The sequence below is a fragment of the Bison bison genome, unplaced genomic scaffold (genome assembly GCF_000754665.1).
Source record: "Bison bison bison isolate TAMUID 2011002044 unplaced genomic scaffold, Bison_UMD1.0 scf7180017864063, whole genome shotgun sequence".
NCBI classification, from domain to species: Eukaryota; Metazoa; Chordata; class Mammalia; order Artiodactyla; family Bovidae; genus Bison; species Bison bison.
Genome location: NW_011494635.1, coordinates 474206 through 492993, shown reverse-complemented (window position 1 = coordinate 492993; position 18788 = coordinate 474206). Strand labels below are relative to the sequence as shown.

Sequence of the window (18788 nt, the reverse complement as noted above, 5' to 3'; positions counted from 1 at the left end):
AGCTGCTCTGGGTCAGCCTGGCTGCTGAGAGGGAAGGGATTAGGAGGGCAAGGTCAGAGTTACTGACAGGACACTCTGGAATAAGGGGTTAGTCCAGACCAGGGGGTTTTCGAGCATTTTCATTTTTTATTTATTTTTATGATTGATTGATTGATTTTTTTACTTTTTGGCCTCACCACGTGGCACGCAGGATCTTAGTTCCCTTACCAGGGATCAAGTCCACAGCCCTCACAGAGGAAGCGAGAAGTCTTAATAGTTGGACCACCAAGGAAGTCCCTGAAGTATTTTTAAAGAATAAACATTGATTCTTCTCTTAAGATCCCTAAGGATCCTTCTAGTGACAAAGATAACATAGCCACCATTTATTGTCATTCAGTCACTAAACCGTGTCTGACTCTGCAACTCCATGGACTGCAACATGCCAGGTTTCCCTGTCTTGCTTTATCTCCCGGAATCTGCTCAAACTTGTGTCCAATGAGTTGATGATGCCATCCAACCATCCTATACTCTTGCTGTTTTATGAAGCTTAGCTCACTTCATGATGTGAGCATCTAAATATGCATTTTACAGATGGTGGAAAAGAGATTCAAAGAACTCAGGAAACTCACCTGGCATCACATAGGTTGAAAGTGACAGAACAGAGACTTAGGATTTACTCTGAAACCCAAGCGCTTTCCACATTTCACCAATGATTTCACATATCCTCAAACATCCATTATTTTTCCTACACTCCTTGCATTTACAAAGAAAAGATGTAATTTGCAAGCAGACACACCTGGGATAATTTCTACATGACTTGTGACCCTTTCAAGGTGAAAAGAGAATCAAAGTGTGTCACCTGACCAGGTGAGAACCATGAAGGTTAAACCAAGAGCTAGTGTTGTGTTAGGGGCTCAGGTGGCTATTTTTGACCCCAAGACTAGCCCATCAGGTTCCTCTGTCTGAGGAATTCTCCAGGCAAGAATAGTGGAGTGGGTAGACTCTCTTTTCTCCAGGGGATCTTCCTGACCCAGGGATCAAACCTGGGTCTCCTGCATTACAGGCAAATTCTTTACTGGCTAAGCCAGCCTCAGAAGACATAAATTTAGGTTATAATTTTTGTCTACAGGGAGTATATTGCTTTTGAAATAAGATAAGCATAAAGGAAAATTGAGACATTTGTTTTTTTAATAAGAAACAAGTTTTGGGGGAAAATCTGCTTTCTCTTCTTCCAGGGGAATGGGAGAAGTCTCTCACGCAGTTAGAAGTGGTCTTGCCTGAGTCCTGACCAGAAGAATGTGAGCAGGAGGGAGGGTCTAGTCCATAAAACCCAGCTGTGAACAACTCCCCTGTTCTTTCCCCTTCAAGCAGAGAAGCACAGTGACCTTGGAAACCAAGCGTGAGAACAGTGAAGCCTCAAAATGGAAATTTCAGAGTCCACAGACCACCTCTAGCAACAGGGCCACCCACAGACTAGAACTTCACATGAGAAAGAAACTTCTTTTGTGTTAAACCCCCAAGTCTGAAGGACTTACTTGTTACAGCAGCTACTGTTGCCCTAATTCAGTAAAGAACTTGATAAAAATTGAAGAGCAGATCACAATGGGTTTCCAAGGTGTTCCACTTAATGTCCACAGCTACTGTTGGAATCATTATGAAAATTACAACTGTAGAGAGAAGTTAGAGAACTGTTATGTGAGCTAGTCTAATGGAGTATACATTTTAAGACTTTTAAAAATAATCTTAGTTGTTTCCTGGGTTCAAACTCAGGGATAAAACATTAAGGCGATTGAAAACTGTCATTCCTCATATTCTGAAAATATTTGGTTAAAGAAAATATAGTATTAAATTAACTTCATCTGTTTCCTTTTATGGTTTTAATGTAGCTACTAGGAATCTCAAAATTACATCTGTAGCTTGCATTATATTTCTACAGGACCGTGTTCTTCTAAATGATGCAAGTGTCAGATTTTCTAGATAATTATTGATATGCATTGATTATCCATGTGGGACAGCTAGGGGCCCTGCTCTGCTTCTGGAAAAGCCCTATAACCTCAGGCAGGTCATTCATTTTTTTCTTTATGTAAATGGTGAGAGATTTGGACCTTTCGTGCTTTGTAGATCGGTCATATTCAGTCTCGTGGTATTAAACCAGCTGACCCTGATGTTACGGTTTAAACTCAAAAACAGGAGGATCTCAACCCCTCCCTGTGTACACAACCTGCAGCTGAACCGGCCTTCACTGGCTTGTGCGTCTGAGCCCGGCCCCCAGGTTCTGTTCATGGTCCACACCTACCTTTGGACACCCCCCTGAACTGCTTCTCCCATCCTGACCTGACCTCCCTCCCCCAGGACAGTTCAGATTTGACTCTTAGACTCTGTGGTTTCTGGCCATTCCAGTAAACAGCCACCTGATCCAGTAACGCCTCTAGCACAGCCCCATGGGGTCAGTGCCTACCAGCCTCTGTCCTGAAGCAAAGGCTCAAGGTGGCTTCCCTATGCCCAGAGAGCTCAGACCCAACAAGTCAGGCAGAGAGAGGGAGCTGAGCCCTTTATCAGAAGAAAATGGAAACAGAAACAGACCTTCAGATGTCGAAAGCAAACTTATGGCTATCAACAGAAAAATGCGGGGGAAGGGATAAATCAGGAGCTTGGGATGAACATATCGACCCTTATTATAAGACAGATAACCCACAAGGACCTACTGTACAGCACAGGGAACTCGACTCAATATTCTGTGACAACTACATGAGAAAAGAATCTGAAAAGGGATGTATATATGTATATGTGTAACTGAACCGCTTTGCTGTACACCTGAAACTAACACAACATAGCAAATCAACTATATTCCAATAAATTTTTTTAAAAAGGGAAATGCAGTCATCTCAGAGTGATGCCCACACCAAAGGCTTTCATTTTAAATAGCTTCCTTCTTCCCAAGTTTCTTTGAAAGAGGCACTCTGAGGAAAAGCTCATTTCCTTAAAATACCAAAGAACTAAAAACCAAAAGATGATAGATTTTTTTTTTCTGGAGGCAGACTGCAAAGTGTAGAATAAAATTCTGCAAAGTGTACCAACACACATTCCTAAGAATCCCTCTCTGCTACAGTTGTCTACCACCCTCAGTATTACATTTAGCTGACTTAATTTTCCATGGATCAAATTTATTCAAAGTTAAATTTCTCATAATAATTCATCTGAGTAAACAGTTTCAAGTGTTATTTGCCAAAAGACAATGTTTCCGGGCTCGAGATGAGATTGGCAATGTCAGGCTAAGAAAACAACCTTAAAAATTCTCAGAGGGCTGGAACGATGACAGAAAAATTAGAGCCTGGACCTCAGTCTTTTTCATACAGATCTGGAGGAAAAAAATTACAAATTTTCACCAAAACCAGGTCTTCAAGGGGGCAGGGAAGAATGCCATTTAAAAGAAAAAATTTTTTTTAAATCTTAGATGTCTTTTTAATGTTATTTATTTACTTATGACTGCACTGAGTCTTCATTGCCTCACGGGCTTTCTCTAGTTGCAGCGAGCAGGGGCTACTCTTTGCTGCCACGCTCGGGCTACTCATTGTGGGGGCTTCTTCTGTTGCAGAACACAGGCTCTAGGCGGGTGGGCTCAGTAGTAGCAGCTCACAGGTTGCTCCATGGCATGTGGGATCTTCCCTGACCAAGGATCAAACCTGGGTCCCCCGCATCAGCAGGTGGAATCTTACCCACTATGCCACCAGGGAAGTCCTTTACATGTCTTTAAAGTGGCAGCTGTCCTATGAAAAGTGAGCCATATCAAGCTCGCCACACCCACAAAGATAGCACAGCCACTGTCCAATGGGCCGGGGATCCTGGCTGTCCCCTGGACCGTGCTCTGGCCTCCTGGTTATCAAAGAGAGGGAGCGGGGAAGGGAGAGGGGGAGGGAGGAACATGGATGGCAGAGAGATAAAAGGACAGGGAGGGCAGTAGGACACGGAATTCTGGGAACACAAAGCAGGGACTTACTAAGGGGAACTGGACCTGGTGTCTTAGGGGTGGAAGAGTTTGTGAGTTCCTATTCTGCACTCATGCAATGGAAGGGGCAGAGGGTTAAACTAGGTCTGCTTCCCAAGTGAGGAAGCAAGCCAGCCCTATCCCCCAACTGTTTCCACAACCAGAACACGTCAACCCATCACCAGCCTCCCAGTCAATTTCATTCCGATGGCGTCTCCAGCCAGGGGTTCCGAGGACACAGCCTGAGAATCCCTGTGACATCAGAGGGCACCAGGCACACTTCACAATAAGAGTCAAGTTAACTCCCACCTGTGACCCTGATACTGTGCTTCCCTTGGCCACACCGGCCCCCACACACTCCCCATGTGGACACTCAGCGCTGGGCACCAAGGGAGCCCTGACACCATCCCGGGGAGCCGTGAGTGCCCTGCCCTGTGACACCATCGTGAACAGGAAGGAGGCCAGTCCAGAAGGCTGCTTCCCAGCCTGCACTGGAGCTGCAGGATGGGGAGCTCTTGTTTGTTGCCACCCCCCCACCACTGTTGCCCCCCAGAGTCTCTCCTCTCCTCCTTGCCCTGCGCCCCCACTTTCTTGCCAACACCAACAGGTGCTGGCTTCAGCTCTTCTTAGCTGGACATCTTCTGCTCTGCCTGTGAGCTGAGTCATTCCTGTCTCGCGATGGCATTTCACGCGCCTTATTCTTTTACACCTGTCACTCTGAGAAATGCATTCTTTGAAACAGTCAGCAATGCCACTCACAGCGAGCCAGCACCATCTCCCCTGACACATGGTCCCAACTCCAGGGAACAGAAGCTTCCATCGCTCGGCCCTGCACAGAGCTGGACCCCAGTCCCAGATCTGGGCTCTGTACTTTGTCTGACGCCATTCTTTTGCATCCAAAGGTGTGCCCACGGCAAGGTTGGGCTCCTAGAACTGAATCTCCCGTCTCCTGACATCCCAGTCACCGCCCGCATTCTCATTGCAAAAAGATGGTGACATATCTTCAACTGTAAGACCCGATTGGCAAACAGGGTTACCAGCACAGCGGTGACCCGAAGCATCCCTGCCACGCCCCGGGGGCCAGGCCCCCACAGAAGCCCACCTCCCAGGAGACATGCAGTTCTGTCCACATGGTAATGACACGTAAACCTTCAACCCGGCTTTCACTTGTAGCTCACACAGCCCCCACGTGCTTCAGTGAAGGGTACTCTTTCAGAGTGCTGAATAACAGCCACAGGGACCCTTGAATTCTCCAGCTTAAGGAATATAGTTTATGTCAGGTTGTAGGCTGTTTTTTGGCAGGGAAAGGTAATCTATTTTTAGTTCTTTCCAGACATCGGAAAGAGAACTTCTATCCACCTTCCCAAGAAAAGCACACACACACAATTTCACCTTCTGTAACCCAAGGGCTAAGGTTCTTTGGGCTGCAATGAAGATTGCATATGTCCATCTAGGCTGATGCTTAAAATGAGGCCAGCGTTTGCATGTAGGATCACTGGGTGGTTGAGCTCCCAGGCCCTTAAAGGGGGCACACTTGAGGCCCAAGACTCTACCAGGTAAGGAAGGAAGAACCACCCCCGCCCCACCCACAAGAGATCTGAGAACTCCATGTCAGGGCTGACAATGCGGCCACAGGCCCAGTCCATCCATGAGCTAAAATGTTTTTTTTAATTTTTAAAGATTATAAAAATCTTTAAAAATGTCTTATAGACAGAGCACCGGCTTTGGGTTCCCTGCAGCACACAGCAAACCCCCGCTGGCTCTCCATTTTACACACAGCAAGGTACGTGTTTCAGTGCTGCTCTGTGACAGTCTGGAGAGGTGGGATGGGGAGGGAGGTTCAGGAGGGAGGGGGCACATGTATACCTATGGCCGATTCGATCGATGTGTGGCAGAAACCATCATAGTATTGTAAAATAACTGTCCTCTAATTAAAAATAAAATTAAATAATAAACATGTACTATAGACACTATAGAAGTATCAGGTCTTCGAAGCCTAACATATTTGCTCTCTGGCCCTTTTCAGACAGGGTGGCCGCCACCTGGTCTAAACAAGCAGACTTCATCCGTCCAGAGGCCACCTGCCTTGGCCAAAGTCTGGCTGAGCTGAGTTCAAGTCCCTTTGATCCCCTTCTGTTAGTTTTCTCTTGAAAGTTCAAAAACATTAGAGGTAAAATGTTCTGAGGAAAGGCACATTCTATTTGTTGTATCAAATATAACTGCTGACACATGAACATCCATTTCTTCCAAGAAGCTCAACATCAGAGGTGAGGGTCTGGTTCAACACCTGTGCCTTTACTGTGACAGAAACAAGGCTCTCAATTAAAAATCAGGCAAAGAGGACAGGACATCCTCACCCACCTGCTCCTGACTTAGTGTCCCTCGGTATGGCACCAGCATCCATATTTTAGACCAGGACTTTGACTCACCTTCTCCCCCACCACCCAAGGGAACAAACACAGAGGTGGAAACACTCCTGAATTGTCCCCCTGGGATCTTGCCTTTGCATTTCTTAGACACCTGCCCCTAAATGTCCTCAGAGTCTCTCTGGATCAGAGCTCAGAGGAAAACCACAGATCCGGCTCTTCCTGGGCTATGGCCACTGCCAGTAGCCCCGTCCCCAGTATAAAGGCCCCAGTGCAGCCGTCGTCTTACCTGGTTCAGTGCAGTTCTTGATGCTCCGCGGTCCTGCATCTTCTGAAGTCAGCGAGTCATTCACCTGCATTAACTTCCTCCCCACAGTCCACTGTGTGTCTTGCCCGATGAAGTCCATGAAGTTCAGATCTACGGAGAAAGACACCACAGCCACACATCACTAACAGCTGGTGTGACCCTTGCCCACGCTGGGTGCCCAGCACCTTCAGCCATCAGCGCTCAGTCCCGCTGACAGCCCTGACACCTCTGACTACTACGCTCAGCATCCTGTCTCTTAACTCCAGGGAGGCTTCTCCACTGCTGGATCCTGCCAGGCCCCAAGCAGCAGCCCTCAGCCAATGACTGCTAGGGGGCAGTGTATAAACACCTCACTGCTCCAGAGGGATGACTAAAGTGTGTGTTCCAATCCAGATTCCAGTCTACTCCACTGGGATGACTCTCTAGATGTCTTCAGGGTGACTTTCCTGATAAAGCACACTTTATTAGCTGTTGTCCTCCCTATCTTCCTGGAGGAGGAAATGACAACCCACTCCAGTGTTCCTGCCTGGAGAATCCCATGGACAGAGGAGCCTGGTGAGTTACAGTCCATGGGATCGCAAAGAGTCGGACACGACTAAAGCAACTGGGCATGCATGCATTCCCCATCTTAATTCTGTGCCCCCAGTGACATGCTGAGAAATGCTGAACAACCAGTTCTCTGTACGAAAAGTCCTGATTTGTAGCCACTGGTCAATTTCCATGGTGTAAATTAAATTCTCACCATGTCCAATTTCAAGCTACCAATGTGACCTCACTGAACGTGGACTTGGGAAAAGAAAGGGCCCAGTTGGGTCCACTAAGTCAGTTAGACTGGCTCCTGCTCAGGAGCATCTGGTCCCCAACCTGTATCTCTTTGAAGGGAATTCCCTGGTGGTCTAGTGATTAGGACTCTGCACTTTCACTGCTGGGGCCCAGGTTCGATTCCTGATGGTAGAACTAAGATTAACAAGCCATGCGGTGAGGCCAAAACAAAAACAAAAATGATATTTATATTCAGTATTTCCTTGAATCACCTCCCAAATAAAGCACCTGCAATTAACACCTGCTCAGGATCTGCTTCTTGGATCACCCAGGCTAAGACACCATGTCAACATGCCCAGAGCCTAGGCTAGTGAATCCCACATAACAAGATTTCCACAAACATGAGATGAAGAGCACAAACCAGGGGAAAGCTGATCACTGAATGCATGAGTAGGGCTGAGGTCTCCGGCTGAGATGACCATGGGGATGGAAGTGTCAGGACAAAGAACAGACACGGAGGGACACGCTGGGGACAGTGTGGTGCCTTCTGCTCAGGATGCGTTGAATCTGAAGTGTCCGTGGACCATCCGCAGGGTGGTGTGCTGCCCGGATAATGTGGGTGCAGACACTGCAGGGCAACAGTTCAGCTACCCAGAACATCAGGAGAACCATAAACAAGCAGGGAAGCATATGGCAAGAGTATGAATGGGGTTTCCTAAAGAGAAGGAAATGGAAGAAGAAACCATGGGAAACTCAGCATTCCTCCAGAGAAAGTAGAGTCAAAGCCTTCAACAAAGATCATGAATGCAAACTAGTACAGCCACTATGGAGAACAGTGTGGAGATTCCTTAAAAAACTGGAAATAGAACTGCCTTATGATCCAGCAATCCCACTGCTGGGCATACACACTGAGGAAACCAGAAGGGAAAGAGACACGTGTACCCCAATGTTCATCGCAGCACTGTTTATAATAGCCAGGACATGGAAGCAACCTAGATGTCCATCAGCAGATGAATGGATAAGAAAGCTGTGGTACATATACACAATGGAGTATTACTCAGCCATTAAAAAGAATACATTTGAATCAGTTCTAATGAGGTGGATGAAACTGGAGCCTATTATACAGAGTGAAGTAAGATAAGCCAGAAAGAAAAACACCAATACAGTATACTAACGCATATATACGGAATTTAGAAAGATGGTAACAATAACCCTGTGTACGAGACAGCAAAAGAGACACTGATGTATAGAACAGTCTCATGGACTCTGTTGCAGAGGGAGAGGGTGGGAAGATTTGGGAGAATGGCATTGAAACATGTATAATATCATGTATGAAACAAGTTGCCAGTCCAGGTTCGATGCACGATACTGGATGCTTGGGGCTGGTGCACTGGGATGACCCAGAGGGATGGTATGGGGAGGGAGGAAGGAGGAGGGTTCAGGATGGGGAACACATGTATACCTGTGGTGGATTCATTTTGATATTTGGCAAAACTAATACAATTTTGTAAAGTTTAAAAATAAAATAAAATTTAAAAAAAAATAAATAAATAAAATAGACAAGAAAAAAAAATCATGAAAAGAAAGAAAAGAGCAAGGGAAGTGGTGTCACAGAAGGTAAGCAAAAAGAGAATTTCAAAAAGGACAGAGTTGCCAATGGCCTTGACCACTATGGACAAATCATGTAAAAAAAATTTTTTTTTAATCATGTAGGAAAAATGTAAAATAACAATAGAGCAGGACCTCAGAGAGTCCTTGGGTTTTGGAAACAGCACACAGATGGCTCTCTCTAGTGGTTTGGAACTCAAGAAAGACATGACATGAAGCTTTGGCTACCTCTTGAGTGTCCAGAGTTGCTGTGGTCAGAAAATGGATGTAAGAAAAAGACAGAGTCTAATTCATGGGACCAGTGGCCTTTATGAAAGGCCAGAGGCTGGGCCCCACCCAGTCACACCAACCTAGTGTTCTGAAATGGTCAGTAAAGAGTTGAAGGTCATCATACCCTCTCCTCTATTTCCATGGTAATTCTAGTTTCTCAAATGATGTCACTTTCATTATGTAACTGGAACCTCGTGACACTGCTCTGGAAAGAAAGATGGAGCCTGATAACTGTCTCCTGGGTCCACTGCTGTCTCTCTGACACCAAATCACTGCTGGCTCAGAGTAGGTGCTCAGGAAATTCATGTTGGAGTCACCATTCCCACTCAGTGAATGGATATGGTAAGACTCGTGGAAGTTTCTGGAAATCACAGTGCATGTGGGCATCTCACCTAACCCAATAGGACACATATAAGCCTGCAGCTCATGCACTGAGGTCTTCCTCAATCAACTGGAACCTGCTCCCACATGTAAATTTATCAAGCAGCTAATTACAACTTTACACATTAGCCAGAAGAGCCCCTATGTTTATTCTCTCTCTCTCTCTCTCTCTCTCTCTCTCTCGACTCTGTGCTTCCAAGGCAGGGGCTGTGGGTTCAACCCCTGGTTGGAGAACTAAGATCCCACGTGCTACACAGAGAAGCAAAAAACAAACAAACAAAAAAAAAACTAGCATATGCAGCCCAACTAGAATAAACCATAATTTAAGACTGAAATACAAAATACCTACATGGTGACCAGATATATCAGTTTAACCATAATTGTGAAGACAATCCTAAAGATATTTCAAGGTCAAAGCAAGATACGTGTATAGTCTGGTTTACCTGAATAGTTAATTCTTAGGATTAAGAATAGTGACAAGCAGAGAAAAAATATTGCAAAAATTCATAAAAAAGGAATAAGGTCAGTGGCCTCAAAATTCAATAAGCAGACTTAAAATACCATATCTCAGAGTGTGAAGAAAGACACCTCGTTTGTCTCAGGCTGGGTTTCCAGAGAAGCAGCCCCTGAGGACAGAGACTTGAGTACAGGTAGTTTACCTGGGGGCGGTAATCCCAGGAAGCAGCCACGGAGGACAGGGCAATGGAGCAGAGTGGGAGCCAGCCGGAGGAGGCGTGTTTCAAGTCTGAAGCTAAAATGCATGAACTAGAGCTTGACCCCTCTGGAAAGCTCTAGGGGACAGTGTACGTATTCAAAGCAGACACCCAGAGGGTGAGGGAGCTGGGGTATTTACCCACCTGCTCTTGGTCTGCCATGGGCTGAATGAAGTCTATTCCCAGGGGACATTCATTCCCTGGCACTTCCAATCAAGATGGACTCTGCTGCTACTGCTAAGTCACTTCAGTCGTGTCCGACTCTGTGCGACCCCACAGACAGCAGCCCACCAGGCTCCCCCGTCCCTGGGATTCTCCAGGCAAGAACACTGGAGCGGGTTGCCATTTCCTTCTCCAATGCATGAAAGTGAAAGTGAAGTCGCTCAGTTGTGTACGACTCTTAGTGACCCCATGGACTGCAGCCTACCAGGCTCTTCCGTCCATGGGATTTTCCAGGCAAGAGTACTGGAGTGGGGTGCCATTGCCTTCTCCCAAGATGGACTCTGGTGCCCAGTAAATGGCCTTAGATAATTAGACACAGGTGCTGGAAGTTGTACCAAAGATGTGACGACAAGTGATGCAGGCAGGATGCCAGGGGCATCGTTCTGCCTACATGAGACCAACAGAGTGGCCTCTCTGCTCTCATAATCTGGGTCAAAGAAAAATATCCTGCGGGGCTGCAATCCTAACATTCAGGAAGACTCCAACATTTTGCAAAGAAGCAAGAGCATCCCTTCCAGTGACTTCCAAAGTTCCTTCTCAGGCCAAATTTCCATAGTTCTGTAATTCCGAGAGAAAAGCTGATACCAATTAAGAAATGTAAAAATAAAGCCAGCTATTGTAGCAGAAAATGAGAGGATTTTTTTACACGATGATTCAATAGCTTCAGGAATTAGAGACTATTAAGGCAGTGCCTCTGGATTCCAAAATCTACAAACTTTAATCTCAACAAAAATATATTTGAGCACTGACCACTGATACACAGATGCAGAGACCAGAGTCTGAGAACATAACAGTGATGGAAAAAAAGCATTGTGTTCACTCACTTCCCACTGAGGACCACACGTGACAATATGACACCCCGTTTTCTCTGTCCTCACACAATTGCTGGAGAGGTAGGAAGGGGCAGTTAGTTCTCAGATCAACCTTCCTCTGGAGTAAATAAGTTAGAGTAGAAGTGATCTGCCTAAACTCAGAGCCAACCCATGGCCACATCTACCACCAGCTAACAGTCATCACAACAGCCATTTATTGAGTGTCTATTTTGTGCAAACAACTTTCCATTCTTTGCTATGTTTCATCTCAACAGTCTTTTTTTAGAACTCTTAACTCCGATTGCAAATAAGGAAATCTAAGCACGAAGAGGTTAAAAGACTTGCCCACAGAGCAAGCAAAGAGGAACAAAACAGGGATCTGAACCCAGGTCTGGGGATCCCCAAAGGCCACCTTCTTGGCAGATCCCTGGAGAGGACGGAATCCATCTGGCCATGTTACTCAGCTACCGCAACACAGAAGCATGATGCAGCCTGCACTTTATAACAGGTGAGACCATCTCATGGGGTCTGCTTCCCCCAGAAACTCTTAGGACCAGTGATGAGGCAGGAGCATCACTGGAAAGAAAGCATCACACACATAAAAAGAAAATGGTCCTGAACCCCACTGGATGTAGGATGCTCAGCTCAATGTGGATTTCTCAGAGACTCAGCCAGTCTCTTGGTCATGACATGGAGGGTTACAGTCTCAGATTCAGGGAGCAGGGGCAGGTGGCCAGTAGGGAAGGCGGAGGGCTTTGGGGAGCTGCCCGCTTCTCTCCCCTCCTCACCCCTGGCTTCCCTGGACTTCTCCGCTCTGCAGGGGCTGCTGCTCCATGAAGCTACGCTTGAGCTACGTCAACAAAACCCCTTGGCCCCCCTCCACTGTGTTCCTGGCTCCTCCTGCCAGGCCCTGGAAGTTACGAGTTGACCTAATTAATCAAGGACAGGGGTGGGGGAGGGTGAAGAGGGAGGCAGCAGGCTCACATGTCCTGTGTCACCAGCTCGGAGCAGGGGAACAGGAGTGGGCCATGGAGCTAGCTCAGCGTACCTGCCGGAGGAAAGGGGTTCCCAACCCGAGACTCAAGCACAGGCATTAAAGAAGGAGCGTGGGGCTGGAAGCCAAGTTTCCATTACAGAGCTGTGTGTTCTCGGTCTCTCTCTCTCTCTTCTCCTCCCCTTCCTCCCCTCTGTGACCAGGGCCTGGAAAGCCCAAGGAGTCCTGACCCAAAGAATGGGTTTCCTCGGGTGCCCCAGGCCCCTCAGCTTCACCCTAAGACTAAATAAATACCACACTTTTCCTAGTCCCAGATAGGGCCCTAAGCCTGGCAGAGAGGTGGGGCTACTGCCACCCCTGCTCCCAGGAGTGGAGGACCCCTTTCAGATGAGGGTTTGATGCAGCAGCATGAGAACTGTCCCCAAGCCTCCTGCCCATGTGCCCGACCACCATCCTGCCCCTTCTCCCTCCACACTCTCTCCGGGGTTTCACCCCTTTCACTGGTGGGATAAAGCAGCCAGCAGGGACCCCCACCCAGATTCAACTCCAAAGGCCAGGCGTGTGTGTCCCACCTCAGCCCAGAGCTCAGGAGCCCAGGGGAAGTGGCCTCCAGGGGTCAGCAGGACCCCTTGATGGAACATATTAACTCTCCCCTGCCCCAGAACCGGGACACAGCATTTCTTCTTGAAAACAGGGATGGAGAGAAATACCCAGAAGGCTCCGGACAGCAAGTGGAGACATGGAGTCTTGCAGAGAGCCTCATGCGACCCTGAGGACAGCGCGTCCAGGAAACTCGGTGAACAGAACAAGAGACAGAGCCCATGGCCACAGGGCTGGCCCTGCTGAGCTATAAATACCCCACCCTGCGGTTTACACAGCTGTCTCCACTCTGGGCACCCTGGGTCTTCACCCCGGGGTCAAAGGCGGGTTTGCATCAGCCTGCAGCCCCGGGACCGCCTTCTGCAGACTCTCCTGCACCCTCTCCTAGCGGCCCCCTTCCTGCCCCCCACCCACTTACCATGGTCCTCACCCTCTGTGGTTGAATGGAGGGGGGCAGGGGCGGGGCTGGCCTCTGCATTAGGATTTTCACATCAACTCTGCAGCCGGAAGACAAGCATGGCTCTGCATGGCTCTTGGTCCTTGGAAAGGAGAACAGACTGTGGAGAGCTAAGAGCCCACCATACCCACCAGGAAAGGAAGAAGCCGGAGGCTTTATGGCCTGGACATTGGTCCCTCCATGGCCTCAAACCTTCCAGAAAGATAGAGAAGGCCACAATCTCCATTTAAACCTCTCCTCTCTCTGGTGTCTACATGCTCTGTCCAGTGGGTGCCCATCTCCTGTGCTCTGGTTGCGCGATGGTGATCACAAGCCAGGCTGCACTTGAAATGAATTCCAGTATCAAGGCACTGCACCCCCACTTCAATAGAGAAACCCCACGGAAAGTTGAGGTTTCTTGGTCCCTCTGACAGGAAAGAAGGCTGAGCACAGAAGAATTGATGCTTTTGAACAGGCATGTTGGAGAAGACTCTTGAGAGTCACTTGGACAGCAGGAGATCAAACCAGTCAATCCTAAAGGAAATCAGCCCTGAATATTCATTGGAAGGACTGATGCTGAAGCTGAAGCTCTGATACTTTGGCCACCTGATTCAAAGAACTGACTCATTAGAAAAGACCCTGATGCTGGGAAAAATTGAAGGCAGGAAGAAAAGGGAACGACAGAAGATGAGATGGATAGTATCACTGACTCAAAGGACATGAGTTTGAGCAAGCGCCGGGAGATGATAAAGGACAGGGGAGCCTGGCGTGCTGCAGTCCATGGGGTTGCAAAAGTTGGACATGACTGAGCAACTGAACAACTGAGGGGAAGAGGGGACAGCAATCCCTGGCCACCTGCCCCAGGGATGCGGCCCTTCCACCGATGCCTGTCCTCTGCAGGGCTCCCACACACAGCGCTCAGTCGGCATCAGCGATAGCATCTCCTGGGGGCTTACAAGAAACACAGCACTAGAGCCGGGCTCTGCACAGGGCACAGAGGAGGCTGAGCTGCTGCTCCCAGGCCCCAGTAAACAGCTTCAAGTGTTATTAGCCAAAACACAATGCTTCCAAACATAAGATGCAGAGGGAGGCTGCAGGGCATGGGCAGAGGGTCCCTGCCCAGTGCTGCTGAGGCCATGATAGAGAACAGGAGCGAGATGCCAGGGCTCTGGGCTGGGTGGTCAGACATGTGCTGTCCAGTCGAGTCCCGCATCCAAAGAGGCTGGTCCCATGACCACTCCCCGTGCAAATCCACCCATGGGAGGGGAATGGGCAGGTCCAGCCATCTCTCCCCACAAAGTCCTGATGGCTGCAGTGTCTCCCCTTCCCTCCTGACTCCAACCCCTTGCAGCCCAGCCCACACACCCTCCCAACAACCACACTGTCACAGAGCTTCACTCAAACCCCCACCTGGTAGGACTGGGGAGTCATCACAGCATCCCCAGGAAAGACCCCCAGTGATTCTACATCACCCTTTGGGGGTCATGCCCATTGATACAGGGCTAAATTTAAATGACAGACCTGGGAATTTTAGTGGCAAACCTAAAAAAGAATCCAAGTGTTTGAGGTTCCTGGACAAAACCCAACGTGTGGTCCCTGAACCAGCCACCTCAACATCCCCTGGGAGCTTGTTAGAGATGCAGAATCAGACCTCCAGGGAGGCTCTGAGTTTAAACAGGTGATTCGTGTGCACACTCAGGTATGGTTGGCTCTGCAGCCTGGTGCTGGGTTGAGTCTTTCTTTTCCCATTTGTTCACAGACAGGGACAGCTGAGCACCTTCCAGTTCCCAGGACAGCACTCGACGTGATCTCTCCACCTCTAAGTCCCCAGGGATCAACAAGGACCCCCCCTCATTGAGCACAAGCCCCTGCAGGAGACGCGCTCTGGCATCCAAGATGCTAGCTGGCCACCTTGAGACACTTTCTCCATGCAGGCATGCATGCTAAGTTGCTTTAGTCATGTCCGACTCTTAACAAACCTATGGACTATCACCCACCAGGTTCCTGTGTCCCTGGGATTCTCCAGGCAAGAATATTGGAGTGGATAGCCATGCCTCCTCCAGGGGATCTTCCCGACCCAGGGATCCAACCCACGTCCTCCATGTCTCCTGCATTGGCAGGCAGGTTCTTTACCACCAGCACCACCTCGGAAGCCCCACTTCCTCCATACCTGCCTGAAAAACAAGATCAGGTCTAGGCAGCTGGGTTTCAAAGCTTCTTCTTTTCAAAACAGCTCCCCCCGCCAAAAAAAAACAGCTCCCTTCTTCCCCACTGCCCTACTAACTAAAGCAAACAGGTACATTCCAAGGACCCCAGGGGCTGGACTTCTGGTCACAGGATTCACCACCTTGGGCATCTGTGGCCAGATCTGTTCCTAGCTGTGGGCTCTTGGAGAAGTGGAATCATATTAGCTCAGTTGCTGCATCTGAAAACTGAAAGGCTTGAATAATCCCCCCACTAAAGTCCTTGAGCTCGGATTTTATAAAATATAGGGTAGAGTCGTATACCCCAGGAGGATGGGCTGCATGACTTATTAAAGAGCGGGAAGAAAACATGAGAACCCCCACAACTGTATTACATCCCAATTTAAAAATAAGAAAAATGCATATTTAATATTTATAATGCTGGCTGACAGTAGCATCCCCACTGAGCCCAGGTGCCAGCATGTCCCATAATTAACATAATAGAAGGGCACTATCAGCTTCTGCAGGTGGCAGGCAAGGGTCTTGCTCTCAGAGCATCAAGCAAAGTGCCCTTTACATACACTCAGAGAAGCAGATTTACAGATATTGTTTGAGACAGTAAAATTTTTATACTATTTTGAAAGGAGATGGGGGCATGATCATGAAATCTTTTTATACCATCTGGATGTTCATTATCATTTGGCAAAGAACTCTTTTAAACTGTTGAACTTAAAGATGAATTATGCATTCATCTACAAATGAATGCATACAAATATGCCAACCTTTTCTGAGACGATTGTAGCCACCAGCTAAGTATGCATTTGCTAGATATTTTCAGAACACACACACACACACCCTTTAAGGTGGCATTTTAACCATCAGGTGAAAAAGTACCTACTTTCCTAGAGAAATCTTTTCTAAGGAGAAAACATTTTGAAAACAAATATCAAGAAACTGTGTTGCCTTCCAGAAATGACAGAAATCAGCAGCATCTAAAACAATCATATTTTCTACTGTAAAACATGGATGCAGAATTATGTTACCTGATTAAAAACATTCCACACACAAAGAGTTTCAATGAGTTTTTAATCCATTTGTTAAAAATATGTAAATTCAACACCTTCTGAAAAGTAGCATGATTAATTGATTGAAACCAGAAAAAGTGGGAAGTTGTGAACAAGAAGTCTTTGCATAATTGGTAGATGAGATGGAAAAATTAATGTCTTGATTTAGTAGGTATGGTTTATGATGTTGTTTTCCCCATTTGGATCTGTGTATCTTGGTGAATTATCTATGTAAGTTAGGACAGCCCATAAAGTCAATACTAAACTGAATCTTTAATTAAACTGACTTTCAATTGGCTGTATCTCAAACTATGAAACTAGTATCTTCAAAAATGATTTTAAAATATTCAATCACATTGTCCTCAATAAAATAGTTCTCATAGAACATAACAGTATTAATAATCATAATACTTTAGTAAAATTGAAATATTTTGCTCTATTTTATTCTTTATTATTGCTCTATTATTAAATCTTTATTATTGCTCTTATTAAATCTTTATGATTGCTCTATTACTAAATCTTTACTTTCTTCCTCAAATTTATGTTTCTTGATACATAAATCCCTTAGACAGCAAGGAAATCCAACCAGTCCATCCTAAAGGAAATCAGTCCTGAATATTCACTGGAAGGACTGATGCTAAAGCTGAAACTCCAAAACTTTGGCCACCTGATGTGAAGAGTTGACTCATTTGAAAAGACCCTGATGCTGGGAAAGATTAAAGGTGGGAAGAGAAGGGGACAACAGAGAGTGAGATGGTTGGATGCATCACCAACTCAATGGACATGAGTTTGAGTAAACTCCAGGAGTTGGCAATGGACAGGGAGGACTGGTGTGCTGCAGTCCAGGAGGTGACAAAGAGTTGGACACGACTGAGTTGACTGAACTGAACTGATTATTAAATCTTTATTATGGTTTTTATTAAATCTTTATTATTGCTCTATTACTAAATCATTATTTTATTCCTCAAATTTATGTTTCTTGATATATAAAAATCAGGGGTGGATCCAGGTTTTGTGTGAGCTGAAGTTTATGTAATGTTGAGGTCCCTCTTTTAAACAAAAAAGTTTAGAAACACAAAATTAGATACAAGGCTTAAATGTAAGTATATACAAAATATACATTACAGTATGAGAAAGAGATCTGTTCAAGAAAATTAAAAACATGAAGGGAACATTTCATGCAAAGATGGGCTCGATAAAGGACAGAAATGGTACGGGCCTAACAGAAGCATAAGATATTAAGAAGAGGTGGAAAGAATACACAGAAGAACTATACAAAAAAGATCTTCATGACCCAGATAATCACGATGGTATGATCACTCACCTAGAGCAAGACAGCCTGAAATGCGAAGTCAAGCGGGCCTTAGGAAGCATCACTACGAACAAATCTAGCAGAGGTGATGGAATTACAGTTGAGCTATTTCAAATCCTAAAAGATGATGTTGTGAAAGTGCTGCACTCAATGTTCCAGCAAATCTGGAAAACTCAGCAGTGGCCCCAGGACTGGAAAAGGTCAGTTTTCATTCCAATCACAAAGAAAGGCAATGCCAAAGAATGCTCAAACTACCGCACAATTGCACTCATCTCACACGCTAGTAAACTAATGCTCAAAATTCTCCAAGACAGACTTCAACAGTACGTGAACCGTGAACTTCCAGATGTTCAAGCTGGCTTTAGAAAAGGCAGAGGAACCAGAGACCAAATTGCCAACATCCATCAGATCATCGAAAAAGCAAGAGAGTTCCAGAAAAACATCTACTTCTGCTTTATTGATGCCAAAGCCTTTGACTGTGTGGACCACAACAAACTGTGGACAATTCTGAAAGAGGTAGGTATACCAGACCACCTGACCTGCCTCTTGAGAAATCTGTAAGCAGGTCAGGAAGCAACAGTTAGAACTAGACATGGAACAACACACTGGTTCCAAACAGGGGAAGGAGTATGCCAAGGCTGTATATTGTCACCCTGCTTATTTAACTTATATGCAGAGTACATCATGAGAAATGCTGGGCTGGATGAAGCACAAGCTGGAATCAAGATTGCCAGGAGAAATATCAATTACCTCAGATATGCAGATGACACCACCCTTATGGCAGAAAGTGAAGA

The 18788-nt window shown here is 46.5% G+C and overlaps 1 protein-coding gene across 2 annotated transcripts in view; it reads right to left on the bottom strand.

Moving 5' to 3' along the window:
* Positions 1-18788, bottom strand: part of SLC24A3 (solute carrier family 24 (sodium/potassium/calcium exchanger), member 3) — a 521225-nt gene that overhangs the window by 350675 nt on the left and 151762 nt on the right. The window contains exons 1-2 of one of the 2 annotated variants that reach the window (XM_010836329.1): positions 7821-7953; positions 6620-6748 (exon numbers count right to left, since the gene is read on the bottom strand). In XM_010836329.1, the coding sequence (XP_010834631.1) occupies positions 6620-6748; positions 7821-7881 (190 nt within the window). In that variant the 5' untranslated portion in view covers positions 7882-7953. Of the gene's footprint in view, positions 1-6619; positions 6749-7820; positions 7954-18788 lie in introns of those variants that run through there. The other variant, XM_010836331.1, reaches the window with a different exon arrangement.